The following is a 27,808-nucleotide window of genomic DNA, read 5'->3' on the forward strand; positions in this document are numbered from 1 at the left end:
AGGGGGAAAGTTCAAAGGAGATGTGAGGGGCAAGTTTTTCCTTTGCACAGAGAGTGGTCGTGTCTGGAACACGCTGCAGCACAGGTGGTGGAGGCAGATACGATAGGGGCGTTTAGATAAACACATAAATATGCAAGGAATATGGACCAAGGGCAGGCAGAACGGATAAGTTTAATTTGGCATCATGTTCGACCCAATATCGTGGGCTGAAGGGTCTGTTCCTGTGCTGTACTGTTCTACGTTCTATTAGTGATCTCCATTTAGAAAAAGGAAATAAAGGCACTGGAGAAGGGGCAAGAAAGATTCACAAGAATAATCCCAGAACTGTAATCACTTGTGAACTCGCTGGTGTTTCACCAAGTTTGCTGACCGAGTGAATCCCTTCCCACACACAGAGCAGGTGACCAGCCTCTGCCCAGTGTGAACTCGCTGATGTACCCGTAGGTTGCATGACTGAGCGAATCCCTTCCCACAGTCAGAACAGCTGAACGGTCTCTCCCCAGTGTGAATGCGCTGGTGGGTAATCAGTTCATGAGAGCTTTTGAAGCCACTCCCACAGTCAGAACATTTAAAGGGTCTCTCCTGGGTGTGAGTGATGTTGTGTCTGCGGAGGCTGGATAACTGAGTGAATCCTTTCGCACACACCGAGCAGGTGAATGGTCTCTCCCTGGTGTGAACTCGCTGATGGTTCAGCAATGCTGCAGATATTCTAAATCTCTTTGAGCAGTGAGGGCAGCTGAACGGCCTCTCCTCAGTGTGAATGCGCTGGTGGACGATCAGTTTCTGAGAGCTTTTGAAGCCATTCCCACAGTCACAGCATTTAAAGGGTCTCTCATTGGTATGAATGACTCGGTGTGTCTTCAGGCTGGATGACTGAGTGAATCCCTTCCCACACACAGAGCAGGTGAACGGTCTCTCCCCAGTGTGAACTCGCTGGTGTATCTGCAGGTTGGATGAAGTTCTAAATTTCTTTGTGCAGTGAGAGCAGCTGAACGGTCTCTCCTCAGTGTGAATGCGCTGGTGGGACACCAGATCCTGAGAGCTTTTAAAACCACTCCCACAGTCACAGCATTTAAATGGTCTCTCATTGGTGTGAGTGAGATTGTGTTTCTGCAGGCTGGATAACTGAGTGAATCCCTTCCCACACACAGAGCAGGTGAATGGTCTCTCCCCAGTGTGACTGCGTTGATGAATTTCCAGCTGAGATGGGGATATGAATCCCTTCCCACAGTCTCCACATTTCCACGGTTTCTCCATGGTGCCGGTGTCCTTGTGACTCTCCAGGTTAAACAATCAGTTAAATCTCACACAGGTCACGGGTACAATCTCTCCCCGCTGTGAATGCTGCGATGTATTTTCAGGCTGTGTAACTGGTTAAAGCTCTTTCCACACTCAGTGCACTGGAACACTCTCACTCGGGTGTGTGTATCTCAATGCATTTCTAGTCACAGCGATGTTTACAATCTTTTGAAGCCAAGAGGCCAAACAAGCATTTCTCCTGCTAGATTCAAAGGCCGATGATATTCAGGTCCCAAGAAGTCGAGTCACTCTGTCAGATCTCGATGTGATGTTGGAGATTTCTGTCTGATTTCTCCTTGTCTAATATCCTGTAAGTCAATTTAGAAAAAAAACATTGCAATTCAGAATACGATCGAAATTCAAATCTACATTTCTAGTTTATGGAGCATTCTTTAAAGACACAGTCATGGAGCATTAAACTTGCCCAGCAGGGCCTCCCGTATCAGCACACAGGCAGCTGCTTTGTGAGACTGCCAGCAGTACAGACAAGTCAGAGATAAGGGTGTCCTCAGAAGTGGGATTCATTGTGAAAGCTCAGGGACGGTTGATAAGATGGAGCAATTCTATGATTCTAATGAACATTCTTTCCTCTCCCATTCCCCAAAAGCCGTGAATCTCCATCCCACACACTCTCCCTCCATTCTCACTCTGCTGTATCTAATATTCACCCTCCCAATTCTCCTGAAGGTGCTGATTGAGGCTGATTGACAGATCCATGCTCACTGCTTCCTGTCCAGCACAGAAATCAGAACAAATAGGAGCTGCAGTCAGCATTCGGCCCATCGAGTCTGCTCAACCATTCATTGAGATTATTGGTTGATCTACCTCTGCATTATTTTCCCCACACTGTCCCCCATATCCATCGATATCTTCAATATCTAGAAACCTATCAACCCCTCTCTTGAAAATTCTTGATGACTGAGGCTCTGTAGTCCTCTGGGGTAGAGAATCCAAAACATCACCACATCCTTGAGTGAAGAAATCCTTCCTCATCTGAGCTTTCTCTCCATTTTCCAGCCTGTTCCCAATAATTATTGACTCCCTTGTCATTCAAACACTGTCTAACTCATCCTTGAATATATTCAATCCCTCCACTGGTCCCTATGGAAGAGAAATCTAGACACTAACAATTCTCTGAGAGAAGAGATTGTTGGAAATATATAATATAGCTGCAGTCCAAAATTACACAGCCAGATATAATAAGTGTATTTTATTACAGAGCTATAAATAATATATCTAATCTGTACCATATAACAACAGGGGAGCGGATAGCCTTGTAGTATTAATCACCAGTCCCCTGGGCCTGATGAAATGTATCCTAGGATTCTGTGGGAGGCAAGGGATGAGATTGCAGAGCCTTTGGCGTTGATCTTTGGGTCCTCGCTGTCCACGGGGATGGTGCCAGAGGACTGGAGAATGGCGAATGTTGTTCCTCTGTTTAAGAAAGGGAATAGAAATGACCCTGGTAATTATAGACCGGTTAGTCTTACTTCGGTGGTTGGTAAATTGATGGAAAGGGTCCTTAGGGATGGGATTTATGACCATTTAGAAAGATGCGGATTAATCCGAGATAGTCAGCACGGATTCGTGAAGGGCAAGTCGTGCCTCACAAATTTGATAGAATTTTTTGAGGAGGTAACTAAGTGTGTTGATGAAGGTAGGGCAGTTGATGTCATATACATGGATTTTAGTAAGGCGTTTGATAAGGTCCCCCATGGTCGGCTTATGATGAAAGTAAGGAGGTGTGGGATAGAGGGAAAGTTGGCCGATTGGATAGGTAACTGGCTGTCTGACCGAAGACAGAGGGTGGTGGTGGATGGAAAATTTTCGGATTGGAGGCAGGTTGCTAGCGGTGTGCCGCAGGGATCAGTGCTTGGTCCTCTGCTCTTTGTGATTTTTATTAATGACTTAGAGGAGGGGGCTGAAGGGTGGATCAGTAAATTTGCTGATGACACCAAGATTGGTGGAGTAGTGGATGAGGTGGAGGGCTGTTGTAGGCTGCAAAGAGACATAGATAGGATGCAAAGCTGGGCTGAAAAATGGCAAATGGAGTTTAACCCTGTTAAATGTGAGGTGATTCATTTTGGTAGGACAAATTTAAATGTGGATTACAGGGTCAAAGGTAGGGTTCTGAAGACTGTGGAGGAACAGAGAGATCTTGGGGTCCATATCCACAGATCTCTAAAGGTTGCCACTCAAGTGGATAGAGCTGTGAAGAAGGCCTATAGTGTGTTAGCTTTTATTAACAGGGGGTTGGAGTTTAAGAGCCGTGGGGTTATGCTGCAACTGCACAGGACCTTGGTGAGACCACATTTGGAATATTGTGTGCAGTTCTGGTCACCTCACTATAAGAAGGATGTGGAAGCGCTGGAAAGAGTGCAGAGGAGATTTACCAGGATGCTGCCTGGTTTGGAGGGTAGGTCATATGAGGAAAGGTTGAGGGAGCTAGGGCTGTTCTCTCTGGAGCGGAGGAGGCTGAGGGGAGACTTAATAGAGGTGTATAAAATGATGAAGGGGATAGATAGAGTGAACGTTCAAAGACTATTTCCTCGGGTGGATGGAGTTATTACAAGGGGGCATAACTATAGGGTTCGTGGTGGGAGATACAGGACGGATATCAGAGGTAGGTTCTTTACGCAGAGAGTGGTTGGGGTGTGGAATGGACTGCCTGCAGTGATAGTGGAGTCAGACACTTTAGGAACATTTAAGCGGTTATTGGATAGGCACATGGAGCACACCAGGATGATAGGGAGTGGGATAGCTTGATCTTGGTTTCAGATAAAGCTCGGCACAACATCGTGGGCCGAAGGGCCTGTTCTGTGCTGTACTGTTCTATGTTCTATGTTCTATTAATCCAGAAACTTAGCTGATGTTCTGGGGACCCGGGTTTGAATCCTGCCACGGCAGATGGTGGAATTTGAATTTGAAAACAAAATCTAGAATTAAGAATCTACTGATGACCATGAAACCATTGTCGATTGACCAAAAAACCCGTCTGGTTCATTAATGTGCTTTAGGGAAGGAAATCTGCCGTCCTTACCCAGTCTGGCCTACATGTGACTCCAGAGCCACAGCAATGTGGTTGACTCTCACCCAGCTTCTGAAATGGCCGAGCGAGCCATTCAGTTCAAGGGCAATTGGGGATGGGCAATAAATGCTGGCCCAGCCGGCAATGCCCGTGTCCCAAGGATGAATAAAAAACAACATCAGACACGTCTCTGTCCGATATTAGTTTACTGTCCCCTTTAATATATTTCAGAAATTAGATGGGCACATGAAGGAAATAAAGTTGCAGGGGAAAGGGAATATAGAAAGGGAATGGGACTGACTGGATTGTTCTACAGAGAGTCGGCATGGATTCGAGTTACTGAATGGACTCCTTCTGCGCTGTAATGACTCAATGAGTGAAAATATATAACATAGCTTCAGTGCTACATTACAAAACAAGAAATAATAATAAACGTACTTTGTTACAGAACCATAAATATTATACCAAATCTACAATATAACAACACAAGGCATATCTCTGTCCTATATTAATTTATTGTCCTTTTAAATGTCAGCCATCACCTGGGGAAACCAGCCCTTTAATTGTGAACATTAGGAAAGGGACCTTTTAGCCAGACAAATCAATGTGTCAAGCTGAGGGAGCAAAGGATGTCAATGTCTTTAAGAGAAAGAGAAACCTGGGCCAACCTTTCCAGAGTCTGCAGCCTCCCTGGATTCACTCCGTTTCCCTTCAGTTGCTGCAAGTCAAGGCAGGAATGAGCAGCTGAACAAGCTCATTGTCCACTTCCGCATTCAGACAATGGGCGAGCTCTGATTGGCTGGAGGACCAGAACATCCGTTCCTCCAACTTTCCATTGGCCAACACCTCAGCAGCAGGTCAAAAGGTTGGCTCGCCCCGCACATGCGCATCTTCCCCTCTCCCTTGGACATGCGCAGTCCCGGGCCGAGGGAGGGGGCGATCATGACGCGGCTTCTCGCTCTGGCCGGAGCCGTCAGCCGGTTGATTGGAAACCGTGGCTGGAAGAGGTGGAGGGGGAACAATGGGTGGGGGCGGGGCTCCCGGGTCCGCACGCCCGGGCCTGAGCACTGGAACCCGGAGACGTCATCGCGGAGCAGAATGATTCCTATTGGCTGATTTAGGCAGAGCTCTCTTATGGACGTCACAATGCGGAAGTTGTCCAAACTCCCTCTTCTGGGCAACATCTGGGAGGAAATCAATGTTTCCCCCTTTCCATTTCTTTTCTCATTCTGGGGGAAATTGGGGACTTGCAGCAACTGAAGGGAAAGGAAGTGAATCCAGGGAGGCTGCAGACTCTGGAAAGGTTACAGATGAAGACCGGATTCAGGAACAGGACTAGGCCCAGGTATATTTTTGTTTCTCTCTCAAAGACATTGACATCTTTTAGTTCCCTCAGTTTATCTGGCTAATAGGGTAGCCTCTTACCCAATGTTCACAATTCAGTTTTCCCAGAAGAGGGCTAACATTTAAATGAACTGTAAATTTGTATGGGAGAGAGATATGTTATTTATGATCCCATATTTTTTGACTTGAAATATACAGCAGTGTGGCTGCTTTATCAATTTCCAGTGATGCAGAGATTACAACATAGAAGGAAATGCATTTGGCAACTTAAATCCATGCTGACTCTCCGTGGTAGCCATGATGTGGAGATGCCGGCATTGGACTGGGTTGGGCATAGTAAGAAGTCTCACAACACCAGGTTAAAGTCCATCAGGTGAGTGACCTGAGGAAGGAGCAGTGCTCCAAAAGCTCGTGATTCCAAATAAACCTGTTGGACTTTAACCTAGTGTTGTGAGACTTACTGTACTCTCTGTGGAGCAATTTGGTCAGTTCCATTCCCTTGAGCTCCACGTCACATTGGAATGGATGAGAGTTCCAGATGAAGTGAGACTGGGGTGGAGTCGGGCGATGTCACTGAGATGGGAATAGGCGGTTTTGATGATGATGTGGATATGTGGTTGGAAGCTCATCTTGGGGTGAAATATTTCACCATGGTTGTGAACAGTTTGGTTCAGCCTCAGACAGTTACCAGGAAGATAGAGTTGCTGGTGAGGGAGTGGAGTTTGTAGTGGGGACTGAAGACAATGGGTTCAGTCTTCCCAGTGTTTGTATGAAAGAAGTTTCAGTTCTTTTAGTACTGGATTTCAGACAAGTCAGGATTGTGTGCGAGTTGTGGGGGGAGAAACTCGGAGGTGATGGCGTTCACATCTACCTGCTACCTTGGTCCTTCTAGGTGGTGGAGGTTGAGGATTTGGGAGATTCTGTCAAAGTTCTCATTGAGTTCTAGATGTATAAAATCCCTCTCCTTCACCCCGGCCCCTTCTACTTCTCTCTGTCTCCACTCGAGACCAGGTGCCAGATTTCCTTTCTTGACAGACATCAGCATAACACTTGGGTTTTTATGATAATCCAGCAGCTTTCCTCTGTGTGGGTTTCCTCCAGATGCTCTGGTTTTCTCCCACAGTCCAGAGATGTGCAGATTAAGTGGGTTAGCCATTTCCCTTAGTGTCCCAAGACATGTAGGTTAGATGGATTAGCCATGGTAAATATGTGAGGGTATGGGGATAGGGTGGGGGAGAGGCTTTGGGTAAGATACTATGTGAGAGAATTGGTGCGACCCATGGGTTGAATGTCCTCCTTCTGCACTGTAGGGACTCTATGATAATGTTGGAAAATGTGAAACAGTTCATTTTGGAAGGGAGAGCAGGGGAGTATTATTTAAATGGGGAAAAGACTGTAAAGCTGCAACACAACAGGACTTGGGGGACTTCTGCACAAAACACAGAAACCCAGCACACAGGTGCAGTTGGTAATCAGGAAGCCTAATAGAATGTTGGCCCTTATTTCAAGTAAAGTAAAGTTTATTTATTTGTCACAAGTAGGCTTACATTAACAATGCAATGATGTTACTGTGAAAATCCACTAGTCGCCACACTCCGGCGCCTGTTCAGGTACACTGAGGGAGAATTTAGCATGACCAGTTCACCTAACCTGCACATCTTTGGACTGTGGGAGGAAACCGGAGCACCCGGAGGAAACCCACGCAGAACCGGGGAGAATGTGCAAACTCCACACAGACAGTGACCCAAGCCAGGAATTGAACCCGAGTCTCTGGCGCTGTGAAGCAGCAGTGCTAACTGCAGTGCCACTGTGGTTGGAGTATATGAGTAGGGAAGTCTTGCTACAACTGTACAAGGTACTGGCGAGACCATATCTGGAGGACTGTGAGCAGTTTTGGTCTCCTTATTTCAGGAAAAATATTATTTCATTGGAGGCAGTTCACAGTAGATTCACTTGGATTATCCCCGTTATGGAGGGATTGTTTTATGAGGAAAGTTTAAACAGGTTGGGCCTCTCCTCATTGGAATTTAGAAGAATGAGAGGTGATCTCATTGAAGCATATTGGATTCTTAAGGGACTTGACAAGGTAAATGCTGAGCGGATGTTTCCTCTCATGGGAGAGTCTGGGACCAGAGGGCACAGTCTCAGAATAAAAGGTGCCAATTTAAGACTGAGATCAGGAGCAATTTCTTCTCCCAGAGGGTTGAGAGTCTTTGCAAGTCCTTGCCACAGAGAGCTGTGGGGGCAAAGCCCTTGTGTATATTTTTGATCAATAAGGAAATCAAGGGTTACGGGAAAAGGGCAAGAAAGTGGACATGAGGAATGTCAGATCAGCCATGATCCTATTGAATGGGTGACATTCAATCCCTTCCCTGCAGGACATCAGTGAATCAATTGGGTTTTTAATGACACTCCAGAATTTTCATGGTCACTTTTACCTAGTGCCGGCCCCAGAAATTACCAGATTCATTCCGCTCAATTTCACAACCTGCCTTTGTGTTTTTGTGGGTTCTCTCTCACATTTTTTTTCTTTTAAATTCAGTGTCACAGAGTTTTAGAAGAGGAGGATTTGCAGTCAGGAATCTTTGAACAAACATCACATCAGGAGTTGACGGAGCTGCCCAGTTAACGGTAACTTGATTATCATTTAAACATTGAAGGAAAAAGCATTGTTCACAGTAGATGAAACTGTTCTCTGTGTGGACGCAGCTTCAGTTGATCATCTGGCCTCAGGAGCTACAAATATAAACATCCTGGGGAGGAACCATGGAAGAGTGAGGACAGTGATGAGGGATTCAGTTACCTGTCTGAGCTGGAAGCTCATCGTGCACCGGGGAGAGGCCGTTCACCGGCTCTGTGTATTGGACTGATTTCACTCCATCAGCCAACCTGTTGTCTCACTGACATATTCACACTGGGGGGAGATTGTTCAAACGCTGCAGAGATGGAAAGGGATTCATTCAGTCATCCCACCATATGACACACAAACGTGTTCACACTTGAGTGATTTTGTTAATTGCCCAGATTACGAGAAGAGCTGTAAAAGTTCCAGGGAAGTGATATCCTATCAATTTGTCCACACTGACGAGAGACCGTTCAGGTGCTCTCACTTTAGGACTGAGTTCAGGCGATTATCTCACCTCACAGTGCACCAGCAGATTCACACTGGGGAGAGGTTATTCCTCTGCTCTGACTCAGTTGAAAAAAATTACAAGTAAATCACTATTTGCTATAGACCAAAGAAAGATACTTTATTAGAAGAGTAAGGGTCACAAGGTAAAACAAGCCAAGTTCCAGAATATTAAACATCCAGTCCAGTTACAGAGATTGTAAACATCAACAGAAACAAACCCAAACTATCAGAATGAACAGAGTTCAGGCTTGGATGTCATTAACAGCAGCAACAGCAGCAGAATCCAATCCCAATAATCACTGCTGAACTCGCCGGTGTGTCAGCCAATTAGATGATCGATTGTATCCTTCTCACATGTGGAACAGGAGTCTGGTCTCTCCCCAGTGTGAACTCGCTGGTGTGTCCGCAGGTTGGATGAATTACTGAATCCTTTCCCACACTGAGAGCAGGTGAATGGTCTCTCTCCAGTGTGAACCCGCTGATGTATCTGCAGGTGGGATGACTGAGTGAATGTTTTCCCACAATAGGAGCAGGTGAATGGTCTCTCCCCAGTGTGCAATCGTCGGTGTCTCTGCAGATTTGATGCATAAGGAAAATGCTTCCCACACTCAGAGCAGATGAACGGCCTCTCCCCAGTGTGAACTCGCTGATGTATCAGCAGATAGGATGAATCAGTGAATCCCTTCCCACACTCGGAGCAGCTGAACAGTCTCTCCCTGGTGTGAATTCGCTGGTGTCTCTGCAGGTTGGATGAATTACTGAATCCTTTCCCACACTCAGGGCAGATGAATGGCCTCTCCCCAGTGTGAACTCGCTCGTGTGTCTGCAGGTGGGATAACTGAGTGAATCCCTTCCCACACTCTGAACACGTGAACCATTTCTCCCCGGTGTGACCTCGCTGGTGCATCAGCAAGTTGGATGATTCACTGAATCTCTTCCCACAATCGGAGCAGGTGAATGGCTTCTCCCCGCTGTGAACTCGCTTGTGTGTCTCCAGGTGGGATGAACTTGTGAATCCTTTCCCGCACTCGGGGCAGGTGAATGGCCACTCCCCTGTGTGAACTCGTTTGTGTGTCTGCAGGGAGGATGAATGAGCAAATCCCTTCCCACACTCCAAACAAATGAACGGCCTCTCCCCAGTGTGATTACATCGATGAGTTTCCAGTTGGTGTGAGAAATTGAATCCTTTACCACAGTCTCCACATTTCCACGGCTTCTCCATGGTGCTGGTGTCCATGTGTCTCTCCCAGTTTGACAGTCAGCTGAAGCCTCATCCACAACAAAACACCCGAATGGTCTCACCCCAATGTGACTGGTGCTGTCTTTTCAAGATGTGTTCTTGCTTTTCCAATCACATTGATGGTTGAAATCTCTTGAAGCAGAAGAACAGACAAATATTTCTCTTTGTAGATTCCAAAGGCTGATGTTGTCCAGGTCCCGATGAATGGAGTTAATCTGTCAGATCACCATGAGTGTTTGTTTTGAGATTTCTGTCTGGAAATCCTCTTCTGATATCCTGTAACACGAATTTCCAAAATTCATCACTGTCAGTGCAACTTAGAAATTCAGAAAAGACAATTCCAGTTTTTATAGAAAATTCTTTACTTTTCCCCACTATTCTTACCCTGCTGTATCGCACTATACACCCTCCCAATTCTCCTAAAGGTGCCAATTCATGTTGGTTAATGAATCCATGCTCATCACTTCCTGTTCAAATGTGTGTAATATGCAGCACTCATTACTTGGTTGGAGATATGGTGGGTGCAGCGAGTGATCATGATCTGGAACTGGGTGCCCACGGATCTTGTGGCAGTGAAAACAATTAAAGATTTCAAACTGAAATTGGATGCGCACTTGAAGGAAATATTCTTGCAGGAGAATGGGTAGATGGAGGGGCAATGGGTCTGACTGGATTGCTCTATAAGAAGTTGATATTGTCTCCTTCTCTATCGGAATAACAATGCCTGGAAGTATATTAACATAGTTACAATATTCTATTACAAGACTAGAATCATAGAATCCCTACAGTGCAGAAGGAGGCCATTCAGCCCATCCAGTCTGCACCAACCACAATCCCACCCAGGCCCTATTCCTGTAACCCCATTTACTGGCCCTGCTATTACCACTGACACTAAGGTCAATTTTACCACGGCCAATCATTGGATGAACCTGTGTTGAAGATATTAAAAAGGCCATGTGTTTAACACAAAGTCAATTTATTTGACTATTATCCACAATATTAACACCTATAAATGGACTGTTGTTTATTAACAGCAATGGAAACAGACCCATTCGAACATAATAATTAAGAACAGAAGGAGGCCACTCGGCCCCTCAAGCCTGTTCCGCCATTCAATAGGATCGTGGCTGATCTGATTGTAACCTCAACCCAACATTCCTGCCCACTACCCTCACCAATAATCTTCCATCTCCTTTTTAATCAGGAGACCACCTTGCTCTTCTTCAAAATATTCCAAGATTCTTCTTCCTCTGCCTTTTGAGGAAGAGAGTTCCAAAGATCCATGATCCTCTGAGAGAAAACACTTCTCCCTATCTCTGTCTGAAACACATTTTTAAACAGTGTCTCCTTGTTCAAGATTCTCCCACAAGAAAAAAAAATCCTTTCCACATCAACCCAGTCAATAGCCCTCAGAAACGTAAAAGGTTTCAATCAAGGCCCCTCTTACTCTTCTAAACTCCAGTGGATACAAGCCCAGATTCTCCAATCTTTCCTCATAAGACAACCTGCCAATTTCTGGTATTAGTCTGGTAGACATTCTCTGAACTGCTTCCAATGCATTTACATTTTCCTTAAATAAGGAGTTCAATACTTTAACAACACTCCAGATGTGGTCTCACCAGTGTCCTGTATGACTGAAACATAAACTCACTCCTTTTGTAACCACTTTCCTCACAATAAACAATGACATTCTATTAACTTTCCTCATTACTTGCTGTACCTGCATTCCAGCCTTTTGTGATTCATGTATTAGGACACCTCTGAATCTCAGAGCTCTGCAATCTCTCACCATTTAACGTTTTTTTTTAAATTTGGCAGGAATTCCTGCCAAAATTGATAATTCCACATTTGCCCACGTTATACTCCATTTGCCAAATCTTTGCCCACTAGCTGAACTTATCTCCATCCCTTTGTAGCCTCCTTACATCCTCTTCACAACTTACTTTTCTACCTTTGTGTCCTCAGCAAATTTAGCGACCATGCTTGCATCCAAGTCATTTATATAAATTGTTAAAAGTAGAGGTTCCAGTTCTGATCGCTTTGGCACACCACTCGTCACATCCTGCCAACCAGATAAAGATCCATGTGTTGCCAACTCTGTTTCCCGTTAGCTCGCCAATCTTCTTTCCATGCCATATTACCCCCACACTGTGAGATTCTATTTTCCACGTTAAGCTTTGATGTGGCAGATTATGAAATGCATTTTGCAAATCAAAGTACAGTACATTCACCTTTGCTGCCCCATTATCCAATATATAAAGTCACCATCTCCCAGATGTCCCCTTGAGAGGGAGAGCTGACTGGTGGTCACTTAACCTGAGGATCATAAATTCATTAGATATAGGAGCAGAATTAGACCATTTGGCCAATCGAGTCTGTTCCGCCATTCGATCATGGCTGATAAGCTCCTCATCCCCATTTTCCTGCCTTCTCCCCATAACCCTTCAACCCCATTACCAATTAAAAATCTGTCTAACTCCTCCTTAAATTTACTCACTGTCCCAGCATCCACCACCCTTTGGGACAGCGAATTCCACAGATTCACAACCCTTTGGGAGAAGCAGTTTCTCCTCAACTCTGTTTTAACTTTGCTGCCCCTTATCCTAAGGCTATGACCTCTCATCCTAGAATGCCCCAGAAGAGGAAGCATCCGTTCCACATCTACTTTATCCACACCTTTCATCATCTTGGATCACCACACCTCACGTGAGGGGCAAGATTGAGGAGACGGCACCTTCATGAATAACCTTGGTTGGCACGAGAATTGAAACTGTACTGTTGGTGTCGCTGTGCATCACAAACCAGCCACCCGGCCAACTGAGCGAACCGACCCCCTTTATCCAAAGTATATGTGACTCCTTCAAAGAACTTCAATAAATAGGTTGAATATGAATTCCCTTTCTCAAACCGTGCTGACTCTCTCTGGTTGTCTGAATTTTTCTCATTCTCATGATATCTTTAATAAAGCTTTAATATTTTCCCTACATCAGGTTTTATATTAAGTGGTCTTTAGTTTCCTTTTTGCCTCCCTCCTTTTTTGAATAAAGGAGTTACATTTGCTACTTTGCAATCTACTGGAATCTTCCTCAAATCTCGCGACTTTTAGATAATTAAAATGGTGCTATTTCCTTCCATGTTCAAAATTCTCTGCTGTTCAGGTTACAATACATTGTGCAATTCCATCCAATCCTGATCTGATGTTTTGTGCAAGTTTCCTGACCCCAAATCCTCCCCTTCCAAGACCAATTATATCAACACCTATAACAGAGCTGGAGTCACTTTACAATTCAACAGAAACAGACCCAAAGGTACATGATCCAGTCTGAACATGAAAACAGCAAAATCCAATCACAACAGTTACTTGTGAACTCGCTGGTGTCTCAGCAGATTGGATGACTGACTGAATCCCTTTCCACACTTGGAACAAGTGAATGGCTTCTCCCCGGTGTGAATTCGCTGGTGTGTCAGCAGAGTTGATGAGTGAGCAAATCCATTCCCACACTGGGAGCAGGTGAACGGTCTCTCCCCAGTGTGAGTGCGCTGGTGTACAGTGAGTTGAGATGATTGCTTGAACCCAGTCCCACAGTGAGAGCACCTGAATGGTTTCTCATCAGTGTGAACACGTTGATGGTAATGCAGATTTACAGAATTTTTAAAGCATTTCCCACAGTCTGGACATTTAAAAGGTCTCTCATCAGTGTGAATCCGCTGGTGTGTGAAGAGGGTGGCTGACTGAGCAAATCTCTTCCCACACTGGGAGCAAGTGAATGGCCTCTCCCCAGTGTGAATTCGCTGGTGTAATGCGAGGTTGGAAGACTGAGTGAATCCCTTCCCACACACAGAGCAGGTGAACGGCCTTTCCCCAGTGTGGATTCGCTGATGTTTCAGCAGATGGGATGAGGCACTGAATCCTTTCCCACACTGGGAGCAGTTGAATGGTCTCTCTTCAGTGTGAGTTCTCTGGTGTATATGTAAGCTGTTTGACTGAGTGAATCCCCTCCCACACTGGGAGCAGGTGAATGGTCTCTCCCCACTGTGACTGCGCCAATGAATCTCCAGCTGGGAAGGGTAATCAAATCCCTTCCCACAGTCCCCACATTTCCACAGCTTCTCCCTGTTGCGACTGCAATTATGTTCCGAAAGGCTGGATGATTGGTTAAAGTCTTGTCCACACACAGAACACGTGTACAGTTTCTCTTCACTGTGAACGGTGCTATTTCCTTCCATGTTCAAAACACAATGATATTCAGGTTACAACAAATTGGCTAACTCCATCAGGTTTTGATATAATATTTGGTTTCAGTTTCCCAACTGCAAATCCTCCTCTTCTAAACCCTGTGAAATTGATTTAAAACAGAAAAAAGGAAGTGAGAGAGAACCCACAAAAACACAAAGGCAGTTTGTGAAATTGAGCTGAATGAATCTGGTCATTTGTGGGGCTGGCACTCGGAAAAAGTGATCATGAAAACTGCTGGATTGTCATAAAAACCCAGCGGGTTCACTGATATCCTTCAGGGCAGGAAATCTGCCACACGGTCTGGACACAAGACTCTGGACACTGAGAGAAGACAGAGAGAAGTAGGAGAGGTCAGGGTGAAGGAGAGGGATTTTGTACATTGACAACTCAATTAGAACTTTGACAGAAAGTTTCCCAAACCCTCAACCTCCACCCACCTAGAAGGACCAGGGTAGCAACTAGATGGGAACACCATTACCTTCAAGTTCCCCTCCAACTCACACACCACCCTGACTTGTCTGACATCCAGTACTAAAAGAACAGAAATTTCTTTCATATAAACACTGGGAAGACTGAACCCATTGTCTTCAGTCCCCACTACAAACTCCACTCCCTCGCCAGCAACTCTCTCCCTCTTCCTGGCAACTGTCTGAGGCTGAACCAAACTGTTTACAACCATGGTAAAATATTTCACCCCAAGTTGAGCTTCCAGCCACATCATCATCAAGACCGCCTATTTCCACCTCAGTGCCATTGATCAACTCTACTCCAGTCTCAGCTCCTTTGGAACTCTCATCCATTCCATTGTGACGTGAAACACAGGGGAATGGGGATACAGAGAGGGAATGGGACTGACTGAATTGCTCCACAGAGAGTTGGCATGGATCTGAGTTGCCTATTCTATGTTGTAATGTTTCCATCACTGAAAATAGATAATGTTGATACAGTGCTATATATTTTAAGACAAGAAATAGGGAATCGTAAATAACATAGTATATACCATGTAACTACATTAAACATATCTCTCTCCCATACAAATTTACTGTTCATTAAAATGTTAGCCCTCTCCTGAGAAAACTCCCCCTTGAATTATGAACATTGGGGAAGAGGCCATCCTATTCGCCAGATATATAAACGTGTCAAAGTGAGGGAGCTAAAGGATGTCAATGTCTTTGAGAGAGAAAGAAAAAGATACCTGGGCCTAGTCTTGCTCCTAATTCCGATGTTCGTCTGTAACGTTTTCAGAGTCTGCAGCCTCCCTGGATTCACTTCCTTTCCCTTCAGTTGCTGCAAGTCCCCAATTTCTCCCAGAATGAGAAAAGAAATGGAAAGGGGGAAATATCGATTTCCTCCCAGATGTTGTCGAGAAGCGGGAGTTTCACTCTGAACCTCGTTGGCCAACTTCCGCATTGTGACGTCACAATGGAACCTAGCCTGAATTGGCCAATAGGAATAAGTCTGTACCGATGTGACGTCCTGGAGTTCCAGTGCGCAGGCCCGGGCGCGCAGACATGGGAGTCCCGCCCCCTCCCATTGATTCCCCCGCCCCTTGCCATCTCCTCGAGCCAAGGTTTCCAGGCAACCGGCTGGCGGCTCCAGCCAGAGCGAGAAGCCGCTCGGTGATCTCCCCCTCCCCCCCCTCTCTCTCCGGCGGCTGCTGCTCCAAAAAGAGATCGAGAGCGGCCGCTGGCGGCAGCCGCACTGCGCCTGCTCCGGACAGCTCGGCTCAGCAGCGCTCTCTGCGCCTGCTCCGGACAGCTCGGCTCAGCAGCGCTCTCTGCGCCTGCGTGCTGGGCTGCCAGCTGAGGGAGTGGGGGAGGGAACTTTGCAAAATCTCTTCCCATCATTTTCTTCCAAGTCCCGCAGTTTGATTTGAAACAGAACAGCTTCTGTTTGTAGCTTCACCACAGACTCAAACTTCACACACAGACTCAAACTTCACACACAGACTCAAACTTCACCACAGACTCAAACTTCACACACAGACTCAAACTTCACACACAGACTCAAACTTCACCACAGACTCAAACTTCACACACAGACTCAAACTTCACACACAGACTCAAACTTCACACACAGACTCAAACTTCACACACAGACTCAAACTTCACACACAGACTCAAACTTCACCACAGACTCAAACTTCACCACAGACTCAAACTTCACCACAGACTCAAACTTCACACACAGACTCCACCTTCACCACAGACTCAAACTTCACACACAGACTCAAACTTCACACACAGACTCAAACTTCACCACAGACTCAAACTTCACCACAGACTCAAACTTCACCACAGACTCAAACTTCACACACAGACTCCAACTTCACCACAGACTCAAACTTCACACACAGACTCAAACTTCATCCTCTGGACAACATCTGTGAGGAAAACACTTTCTTTCCCCCCCTGGGAAATACAGAGACAGAGAAATTCTCTGGAACTGGAATTAGAGCCAAATATACTGAGGGGGAAATGTTTGTAATTTTGTGGAACCTGTTTTTATTGTCTGAGCTTTTTAATGTGTAATTTATCTTGTCTGTTCAAATACTGTTTCTTAATGCATGATTCAGTGATGTTAATTTTAGATTAATTTTTAAAGTAAAATTTTTTTTAAATGAAACATTGTCTTTTAGTTTATTCTATTGGGATTTGTGGGAATTTGCTTATTATAAGGTGACCATGAGGATCGTAACAACATTGATATGTCTGGTGTTGTTATATGGTGCAGATGATGTGGAGATGCCGGTGTTGGACTGGGGTGGGCACAGTAAGAAGTCTCACAACACCTGGTTAAAATCCAACAGGTTCATTTGGAATCACGAGCTTTCAGAGCGCTGCTCCTTCTCACCTGATGAAGGGGCAGTGCTCTGAAAGCTTGTGATTCCAAATAAACCTGTTGGACTTTAACCAGGTGTTGTGATACTTCTTACTATATGGTGCATAATGGGTATATAATTTATGGATTTGTATTACAGTTGATGTTGTTTAATTCCAGAATAGTATTGTAACTACACTGTATATTTTCCAGTCAGAGTCAGCAGAGCACAAGATAAATCAATTCAGCTGCTTGAGTCCGTGCCAAGTCTCTGTCGGGGAATCCACTCAGTGCCATTTTTCCTCGATATCCCTGTTCCCCAGTAAGTTTCATTCCTTCAAGTGCCCAACCAATTTTATTTTGAAATCACTGGTCATCTCCACTTCCACCACTCTCATCATTAGTGAGTTCCAGAACATGATTGCTTGCTCCCCAAGTCAAGTTCTTCCGCACCCATCTGTATCTCTAATCATGTAATAGAGTGCTGAATATTGCTTACATTTTTAGTTCACTAAATATGCAAATTTTTTATATGCTAAGACACAAGATTTCAGGAATATGTGTCCAGTACATGAAACAGTCAGCACGGATCTGTCGATTAGGATGAATCAGCACCCTCAGGACAATGTCTATTTCAGGTCCAGCAAAGTGAGAATGGAGGGAGAGTGTTTGGGATGGAGATTTACAAATTTTCAAGAATGAGAGGAAAGAATGTTCCACAGAAACTAGAATTGTCTGTTCTGAGTTTTTATCCTGTACTGACAGCAATGATTTTTGTGAATTTCTTTCACAGGCTATTAGAAGGGGAGAATTTACAGACACAAATCTCAACAAACATGACGTTAGGATCTGACAGAGTCACCCAATTATTCAGGATCTGAATACCATCGGCATTTGAAACTAGAATGGAAAATGTTTGTCTGTTCCTTCAAACTGTTTAAACATCAGTGTGACTGGAAAATCACTGAGACACAGACACTCGAGTGAGAGTATTCCAGTGAACTGACTGTGGAAAGAGCTTTAACCAGTTACACAGCCTGGAAAAGATTGAAGGATTCACAGTGAGGAGAGAGACCATGTATGTGTCATCTGTGGGGTCAAACCTTCATCTGAACCTGGAGATGTACAAAGACACTCAGACCATGGAAATGTAGGGACTGTGGGAAGGGATTCAATTGTCCCTCGAAGCTGGAAACCCTTCGATGCAGCCACACTGTGGAGACACCGTTCACCTGCTCTGAGTTTGGAAGGGGATTTCGTGATTCATCCACCCTGAGGAATCACCAGCGACTTCACATCAGGGAGAGGCCATTCACCTGCTCTGAGTGTGGGAAGAAATTCAGCGATTCGTCTGCCCTGCTGACACACCAGCGGGTTCACAATGGGGAGAGACCATTCACCTGTTGTGTGTGTGGAAAGGGATTCACTCAGTCATCTACCCTGCAGAACCACCAGCGATTTCACACGGGTGAGGGGCTGTTCCCCTGCTCAGAGTGTGGGAAGGGATTCACTCACTCATCCCTCCCGCTGACACACCAACCCATTCACACTGGGCCGAGGCCATTCATCTGCTCCGAGTGTGGGAAGGGATTCACTCAATTATCGAGTCTGCTGAGACACAAAGGATTACACACTGGGGAAAGGCCATTCATCTGATGTGTGTGTGGGAAGTGACTCAGTCAATCATCCAGTCTGCTGGAATACTGAGGCTCCTCCCCCAATAAGAAACCTGTTCAATGCTCTGACTGTGGGAGCTGCTTTAAAACCTGAGCCTACCTGAGGGTCGACCAGCGCATTCACACTGAGGATGACTGAAATGTCAGGCGCTCTCACTGTGCAAAGAGGTTTAGAACATCATCTGACCTACTGAAACATCAGGGAATTCACACTGGGGAGAGACCCTGATAATTCCCACTCACTTTCAGCGATTTCTCATAAAACCTACCAGATTGGAAGCTTCTGCCTGACATTTTATTTTCCCTTAGTTTCCAAACTGAGACCATTCACCTGCTCAGTGTGTGGGAAAGGATTCACTTGTTCACCCAAGCTGCTGAGACACCATGGCAGTCACACCCATTAGTGACCTTTCCGGTGCTCTGACTGTGGCTGTTAATTATATCAATGGAGGTGAAGTTTATTCAGATGGAGGGTATTGATTAGATAGTTATAATGAGCAGGTAAAAAGTGGGACTCACTAATATAGCTTGGAGTCAGAGTTGAACCTGTAATGTTTGATTCTGTGAACAAATCTAGACCAAATAAAGATTGACTCCACCCCAAGGCTGTCAGGATTATAACATGGTAACAGAAAATGCTTGTCTCATGGTGAAGGTTGGAAACTAAAAGAAAGTATAATTCAGACAGAAGCTTCCAATCCCAGCAGCTTTTGTGAGAAATGACTGAAAGGCAGTGGGAATTGTCAGGGTCTGATTACCTGCTGATGCTCTCGGAGTCTGAACCATACAACCAGTGGAAGAATGAAGTGGCGATGTGGACACGGGTTACATCCCGATCAAGGAGGAAACAAGATCTGGCCTTGGCACTGTCACTTCCTAACACAAGGAAAATCAGCAACAAAGCATTTTCTGATCAGCCAAACTGCAAGTTGATAACTGCACTGGCACGGATGATTCATGTAAAGAATTCACTTCAGGTGGTTGGAGGGTAGAATCCCTGTCAATTGGTCTATGGGAGAAATCCCAAATTCCCCTCTGTGCCGGGCGATCGCCCTCCTGCTTTAAAGGGATACAATTAGTTCCATTTTCAGTCATCAATTATCTGATTGTTCCATGAAAAGAATTGCTCGAAGCAACAAATTATTGGAGATACCAGAAGAGGGTTTCTTCATGTGTAACGTTTGGACTGAAGAAGAAAAAACATCTTTTTCTTCGATTTGTTTTGAAACACTGTGTGAATTTTTGCGATCCCGGTCAGGACTGTTAACGTTTGCAGAGAAATTCGAACACCCAGTGATTAACTGAAAGAATTACATCACAAGATTCCACATTGTTAAACAAAAACAAACTTTACCGTATGTTTAAATAAAATTTAAAAAGATAACACGACAAATTGAATACTACAGTCAATAAAGATTTATGATATAAACCTAGTTCTATTTTTTTACCTCACCCCAAGAGTTTCTTTATACTTAATGATATCTTGAAGTTTCATTCACTTCTGTTCCTAGGACCATCCCAAAGGTATGTCAAAGCTCTCAATTCACTTTAATTCTCCCCAGTACTCCAGATATTCTCCAAGCTCCAAGAGTTTATGGGAGTCCATCCATTATCTTTTCACTAAACAAGTCTCCAATTTTCCTTTAAGCTCTCAAACTGTGGACTCCTCAGTCCAAACATGGGCTTCACTGCATTCTTGCTGAGGGATTTAAATGTTGGAAACACCCCTGGTTTCTAATGGTCCTCTCAGCTTCTAGTCTCACAGCTGGTTCACAGCTCCTGATCCCACAACTGGTGGCTTCCAAGCTAACTGCAGACTGTCCGCTGTCTATCTGTGGAACCAGGTCATTGATTGGAAAGGACTCAAAAGGTTACGGGGAAAAGGCAGGAGAATGGGATTGAGATTTATCAGCCATGATCGAATGGCACAGCAGATTCGATGGGCCGAATTGCCTAATTCTGCTCCTATATCTTATGGTCTAATTCTAACCAAGGCTCCACCCTGAATCACATATCCCCATGGTAACAGAGACCAGGTGGAATGTCCGACAGATATTTCGCTTCAAAACTAAACCTTTTTCCTGAGCTCTGCATGAAGAATTCACCAAACAAAAACAGTACAATAATTGTCAGACCCAATGTCTCCAGCTAAAAGATCCAGCTGACCTTTTACAGTTCTTACCTCTCGAGTTTTGACTTCTTAAACCAACACGGGCCATGCTTTGTGACTGCGAATTCCCTGAGGGTGTTTTCATCAGATTCTCAACCCAGGTTTTCCATTTTTTAAAAGCAATTCTTGCAACTAATTCATATTTCCAAAACATAGGAATTATGAAATTGGATTTTTGGAACAAAAACAGGAAGAAATGAAAACGTATCACCTACATAATATCCCATTTAGAATATTACAATATACAACATGCTGTATATCTTAACAACAGCCATGATCTTATTGAATGGTGGAGCAGGCTCGAAGGGCCAAATGGCCTCCTCCTGTTCCTAAATCCACTGTTTTCCTATGTTGATCTATCTTATAACCTGCAACAGACATAATAATCCCTCCATTGTCCACTTCACATTCACAAGTCCAGCTTGGTAACAGCACACTGCTGGGTTCCATGTCCAGGAATCTCAGTCCACTGAAGATGGAAATTACTGCTTGCAGTCTTTTCTGAAAGTTTTCTTTTTACAATAATTATAGTCCAAAGTTCCTCCTGCAAAAGGAGAGTCTTCATTGCTGTTCATTTGTGAATTTTCAAGTTCTATTTTGAAAACAGTCTGTACAGAGTTCACATTTTGAAATTTATTTTCTTCCATGTTTGTAGTTCCTCCATTGTTTAAATCCAGAGAGAATATTCCACTCAATTCCACATTGAAACTGTCTTCTTCTTGCTCAGTTATAGCTGATTCCTTTATTGTCCAGGACAATATATTCACAATATCTTTAAAACAGAAATTAAACATTCCCATTTAATTTCAGGTATTAACATAGAAATCATAGAAATAGAAACCCTACAGTGCAGAAGGAGGCCATTCGGCCCATCGAGTCTGCACCGACCACAATCCCACCCAGGCCCTACCCCCACATATTTACCCACTAATCCCTCTAACCTACGCATCTCAGGACTCTAAGGGGCAATTTTTTTTTAACCTGGCCAATCAACCTAACCCGCACATCTTTGGACTGTGGGAGGAAACCGGAGCACCCGGAGGAAACCCACGCAGACACGAGGAGAATGTGCAAATTCCTCACAGACAGTGACCCGAGCCGGGAATCGAACCCGGGACCCTGGAGCTGTGAAGCAGCAGTGCTAACCACTGTGCTACCGTGCTGCCCTAACATATTCTGTTAGTTTGTTCTTTATTGTCAATGTCAGGCTGGGGTTGTTCCCCTTGGAGCAAAGTACGTTGAAGGAAGATTTGATAGAGGTGGACAAGATTCTGACAGGTTTAGATAAGGTGGACAAAGAAAAGCTGTTCCCATTCGCTGATGGGACAAGGACGAGGGGGGACACAGATTTCTTGTTTTGGGTCAGAATGTAAGGGGGGGGGGGAGTGGGGGGGGGGGGCGGATGTGAGGAAGAATATTCTGATGCAGCGAATGGTAATGACCTGAAACTCGCTGCCTACGAGGGTGGAGGAAGTGGAGACAATAAACAATTAAAAAGGAAATTGGATGGGCATTTGGGATGTTCCAGACGGAACGAAGAACAAAGAAAATTTTGTTTTCTTTAAACAAAACAAAACAAAAAAAAACAAAGAAAATCCATCAAGACATCATTTGACTGAGTGTGGCAGAAAGGGACCTACACAGGGTTGGAATCGGTGGGAGTTGGACGGGGGGGGGGGGGGGGGGGAACTCTCCGCCGGTTGGGGATATACCAGGTACAGACGAGGATGGCTGTGGTTGTTGGAGGTCAGTCATCACTGCAAAGGTCACTGCAGGGTTCATCTAAAACTCTGCTGGCCATGTTTAAACTCACATTAAGTGTTATTCCACTATCACCCTTGTGCACGATGATCCACCCAGTAAAGCAACAACTTAATATTAAAATTCTCATCCTTGGTTTCAAATCACTCCATGACCTTGCCTGTCCCAATATCTATAATCTCCTATCAGCCCCACAACCCTCAATATATGACACTGCTCTAATTCTGGTCTTTAGTTTGTCCCTAACCTTGCTTCACCATTGCAAGCTCTACCTTCAGTTGCTTAGGCTCCAACCTCTGGAATACCATCCCTACACGTCTCCAACTCTCCACCTCGCTTTACTCCTTGAAGACACCCCTTAAAATCTACCACTTTGAGACCAAACCTTTGGTCATCTAACCTAATATCTTCGTTGTGGCTCAATATCATACTTTATTTTACAATGCTCCTTGGATGTTTTATTACTTTAAGGCGCTATATAAATATATTTTGTTGTTCCTCATGTCTCCTGGGCCTAATCATTTTCAGCTGCTTCATTAATTACCATCTCCCCACCGTAGGGTGGGAAACAGGGATGTTCACTGATGATTGCAGTGTATATGACCATTCACAACTCTGAATACTGAAGCTGCCTGCATGCAGCGCAGGACCAGGACAACATTCAGGTTGGAGCTGATTGTCAATTCATACTGACACCACATAATTATCAGGAAATATCTATTTCCAGCAAGAAAATCTAACCATCTTCCCTTGATATTCAATGGCATTACCATCAGTGAATGTCCCACCAGCAATAACTTTGGGGTTACCATTGACCAGTCATTTAAATACTGTGGTTACAAGAGCAGATCAGAGGTTGGGAGTTTTGTGGCAGGTTACTCACTTAATGACTCCCCAAAGGCTTGCCATGATTCACAAGGTATAAATCAGGAGTAAGGTGGAATATTCCCTACCTGGATGAGTGTACCTGCAACAATTTTGTAGATCATATCCAGGACAAAGTAGCTCGCCTGATCAGCATCTCAAATACCACCTTAAACATTCACTCTCCACCATTAGCCCACAATGGTGGCAGTGTATCCACATATTAGATACACTGCAAGAAATCACCAAGGCTGTTTTCACAGCATGTTCCAAACCCTAACTTCTACCACTTGAAAAACAAGTGCAGCCAGCGTATGGGAATGCCACCATCTGCAAATTGTACTCCACATCACATACCATTCTGACTTGAAAATCAATCACCATTCCTTCTCTGTCACTGCATCAAATTCCTGGAACTCCCTAACAGCGTTGTGGGTATACCTACACCAGATGGATTGCAGCGATTCAAGAAAGTGGCTCACTTTCTTCACAAGGGCAATTAGTGATGCGCAATGAATGTTGGCCTTGCCAGTCACATTCACATCCCCTGAAAGAATAAAACAAAATCCTCATCCCTGGTATCATTCTCAGTCATGAGGACTGCAATTATCAATGAACAGCTCCGCTTTCGACTTTATGATGGGGGGGGAGGGTCATTGGTGGAGCAACTGAGGATGGATGGGCCTCGGACACTACCCTGGGGCTGAGATGATTGGCCTCCAACAACCGCGATCATCCTCCTCTGTGCGGGATGTGGCTCTCGCCGGTGGAGAGTTTCCCCCTGATTCCCATTGACTTCAATGTTAATAGGGTTGCTTGATGCCACGCACAGTCAAATGCTGCCTTGATGTCAATGGCAATCACTCCAACATCACCCAGTTCAACTCTTTTGTCCATGTTTGGACAAAGGCTGTAAATGAGGCAGGAGGTGAGTGGTCCTCGGTGGAACCCAAAATGAGCATCAGTGAGCAGGTTATTGCTGTATAAATGCTGCTTGATCGCACCGTTGGCAACAACATCTTCCATCATTTTGCTGATGATCGAGACTCGAGACATTGGATGGCAGTTGGCCAGTTTGGATTTTTCCTTATCCATCGCCTTCAGCTGTTTATTGATATCCCTTGAAGTGAATCGAATTGGCTGAAGATGGGCATCTGTGATAGTAGGGACCTCAGGATGGATAATCCATATGGAGAGATTAGAGAAGCTGGAATTGCACTCAATAGAGCAGGAAAGGTTAAGGAAAGATTTAATCGTGATATTCAAACTTTTGAGAGGTTTTGATAAAATGCATGTCTGTTTCCATTGGTTTTTAACCAAAAGACATCGGGTGGAATTTCATGAAAAGAATTCGAAGTGCTGAATGAGTGAGAAAAGTTTCAAACTCATTTCTTGGGCAAATTTTAAAAAAGCAATCTTGTGGCACTGAGTCAAAAACAGTCACAATATAATATTCACTGCAGGAGGAAGGGGAGGAACCTAAACTTGCTGGGGAAGCCAGCTGCTGATCTGGAGGGGTGTCATTGTGCATGCGCTCCATCCTCCCAGTTTCCATCTTCAGTGGACATGCCCCCCTCCCCACAGAAATCGCCCCGCCAATCTCCTCATCTGTAGCGTTTCCCCCAAATCACCAACCCCTCCCCCCAATCAGCATCCCTGCAGAGTTCTCCCTCTCGCCCCCTCCCCGATCGCCACCCCTGCAGAGTTCCCCCTCTCGCCCCCTCCCCGATCACCACCCCTGCAGAGTTTTCCCGATCACCAGCTCCCTCCCCCATCAGGACTCCTGCAGAGCTCCCCCCCGATAACCCCCTCCTCAATCACCACCCCTGCAGAATTTCCCAATCACCACTCCCTCCCCCGAGTCAGCTTCACCGTCCCACGGAGTGAGCCAGGGGTCCATTGGCGCCTATATTTGTCAAGACACATCTTAAAGTCACGATCGTATCTGCTTCCACTACCTTCCCCGGCAACGTGTTCCAGGCACCCACCACCCTCCGTGTAAAAAACCTGCCTTGTACATCTCCTTTAAACCTTGCCCCTCGCACCTTAAACCTATGCCCCCTAGTAACTGACTCTTCCACCCTGGGAAAAAGCTTCTGATTATCCACTCTGTCCAACCTGTCATAATATTGTAGACTTCTATCAGGTTGCCCTCCTCAACCTCCATCGTTCCAGTGAGAACAAACCAAATTTCTCCAACCTCTCCTCATAGCTAACGCCCTCCACACCAGGCAACATCCTGATAAATATTTTCCGTACCCTCTCCAAAGCCTCCACATCCTTCTGGTAGTGTGGTGACCAGAATTGAACACTAGATTCCAAGTGCGGTCTAACTAAGGTTCTATAAAGCTGCAACATGACTTGCCAATTTTTAAACTCAATGCCCCGGCCGATGAAGGCAAGCATGCCGTATGCCTTCTTGATTAGCTTCTCCACCTGCATTGCCACTATCAATGACCTGTGTACCTGTACACCCAGATCCCTCTGCCTATGAATACTCTTAAGGGTTCTGCCGATAACTGTATATTTCCCATCTGTATTAGACCTTCCAAAATGCATTACCTCACATTTGTCCGGATTAAACTTCATCTGCCATCTCTCCGCCCAAGTCTCCAACTGATCTATATCCTGCTGTACCCTCTGCCGGTCCTCATCGCTATCCGCAATTCCACCAATCTTTGTGTCGTCCACAAACTTACCAATCAAACCAGTTACATTTTCCTCCAAATCATTTATATATATTACAAACAGCAAGAGTCCCAGCACTGATCCCTGAGGAATGTCACTTGTCACAGCCCTCCATTCAGATATGTACCTTTGCACTGCCAACCTCTGTTTTCTTCTGACTAAATATCTCTAAACTTCCTAACACCCTGTCACTCTGTGATCCTTGTGAAATTTGAAACCAGGTATTCGCAAAAAGACTCAAAGAGCATCAGCCCACTGGAGGCTGAGACCAGCCAGTCCAGCACAAAGAAACCCTCTGACCCTTCCCATTGACCAACTGTGAGAATGAACAAAATGCAGTCCTGGATGCAACTGAGAGCAGAAACAATAACAGCAGAATCCAACTCCTGTCATCACTCGTGAACTTGCTGGTGTCTCAGCAGCCGGGATGAAACTCTGAATCCCTTCCCACACTGAGAGCAGGTGAACGGCCTCTCCCCAGTGTGAACTCGCTGGTGTGCCCGCAGGCTGGATGACTGAGTGAATCCCTCCCCACACTGAGAGCAGGTGAATGGTCTCTCCCCAGTGAGAACTCGCTGGTGTCTCTGCAGGTGGGATAACTGAGTGAATCCCTTCCCACACTGAGAGCAGGTGAACGGCCTCTCCCCAGTGTGAACTTGCTGGTGTCTCTGCAGGTGGGATAACTGAGTGAATCCCTTCCCACACTGAGAGCAGGTGAACGGTCTCTCCCCAGTGTGAACTCGCTGGTGTGCCTGCAGGTTGGATAACCAAGTGAATCCCTTCCCACACTGAGAGCAGGTGAAGGGCCTCTCCCCAGTGTGAACTCGCTGGTGTGTCTGCAGGTTGGATAACCGAGTGAATCCCTTCCCACACTGAGAGCAGGTGAATGGCCTCTCCCCAGTGTGAACTCGCTGGTGTGTCCGCAGGTTGGATGAACAAGTGAATCCCTTCCCACACTGAGAGCAGGTGAATGGCCTCTCCCCAGTGTGAACTCGCTGGTGTGTCCGCAGGGTGGATAAACAAGTGAATCCCTTCCCACACTGAGAGCAGTTGAATGGCCTCTCTCCAGTGTGAACTCGCTGGTGTGTCCGCAGGTTGGATGAACAAGTGAATCCCTCCCCACACTGAGAGCAGGTGAATGGCCTCTCCCCAGTGTGAACTCGCTCGTGTGTCCGCAGGGTAGATAACTGAATGAATCCCTTCTCACACTGGGACCAGGTGAATGGTCTCTCCCCAGTGTGGCGGAGCCGATGAGCTTCCAGCAGAGATGGGGCTCTGTATCTCTTCCCACAGTCCACACATTTCCATGGTTTCTCCATGGTGCAGGTGTCCTTACCTCTCTCTTGGGTGAACAATAAGTTGAAACATCGTCCACACACAGAACAAGATTACAGTCTCTCCCCGCTGTGAATGGTGTGATATTTATTCTGACTGTGTAACTGGTTAAAGCTCTTTAGTCAGTGCATTGGAACACACTCACTCAAGTGTGGCAGTGTGTCGATGCTTTTTCAAATCTTTTCAAATCGACAGGCTGCACAATCATTTCTC

General features: G+C 45.4%; 2 protein-coding genes across 4 annotated transcripts in view; both read right to left on the reverse strand.

Moving 5' to 3' along the window:
- Window positions 1-15,574, reverse strand: part of LOC144480999 (uncharacterized) — a 262,003-nt gene extending 246,429 nt beyond the window's left edge. Inside the window, exons 1-2 of one of the 3 annotated variants that reach the window (XM_078200627.1) lie at window positions 13,406-13,492; window positions 8,904-10,320 (exon numbers count right to left, since the gene is read on the reverse strand). In XM_078200627.1, the coding sequence (XP_078056753.1) occupies window positions 9,124-10,041 (918 nt within the window). In that variant the 5' untranslated portion in view covers window positions 10,042-10,320; window positions 13,406-13,492 and the 3' untranslated portion in view covers window positions 8,904-9,123. Of the gene's footprint in view, window positions 1-8,903; window positions 10,321-13,405; window positions 13,493-15,476 lie in introns of those variants that run through there. The other 2 variants (XM_078200626.1, XM_078200624.1) reach the window with 2 other exon arrangements.
- On the reverse strand, window positions 154-5,071 carry LOC144480885 (uncharacterized). Its single transcript, XM_078200517.1, has 3 exons — window positions 4,996-5,071; window positions 2,547-2,733; window positions 154-1,607 (listed from the first exon to the last, which is right to left on the reverse strand). Exon 3 carries the CDS (start codon window positions 1,255-1,257, stop codon window positions 331-333), a length of 927 nt encoding a protein of 308 aa, XP_078056643.1. The 5' UTR covers window positions 1,258-1,607; window positions 2,547-2,733; window positions 4,996-5,071; the 3' UTR covers window positions 154-330.
- Window positions 15,575-27,808: the final 12,234 nt, after the last annotated feature.

This window comes from Mustelus asterias, chromosome 30 (genome assembly GCF_964213995.1).
Source record: "Mustelus asterias chromosome 30, sMusAst1.hap1.1, whole genome shotgun sequence".
Classification (NCBI taxonomy): domain Eukaryota; kingdom Metazoa; phylum Chordata; class Chondrichthyes; order Carcharhiniformes; family Triakidae; genus Mustelus; species Mustelus asterias.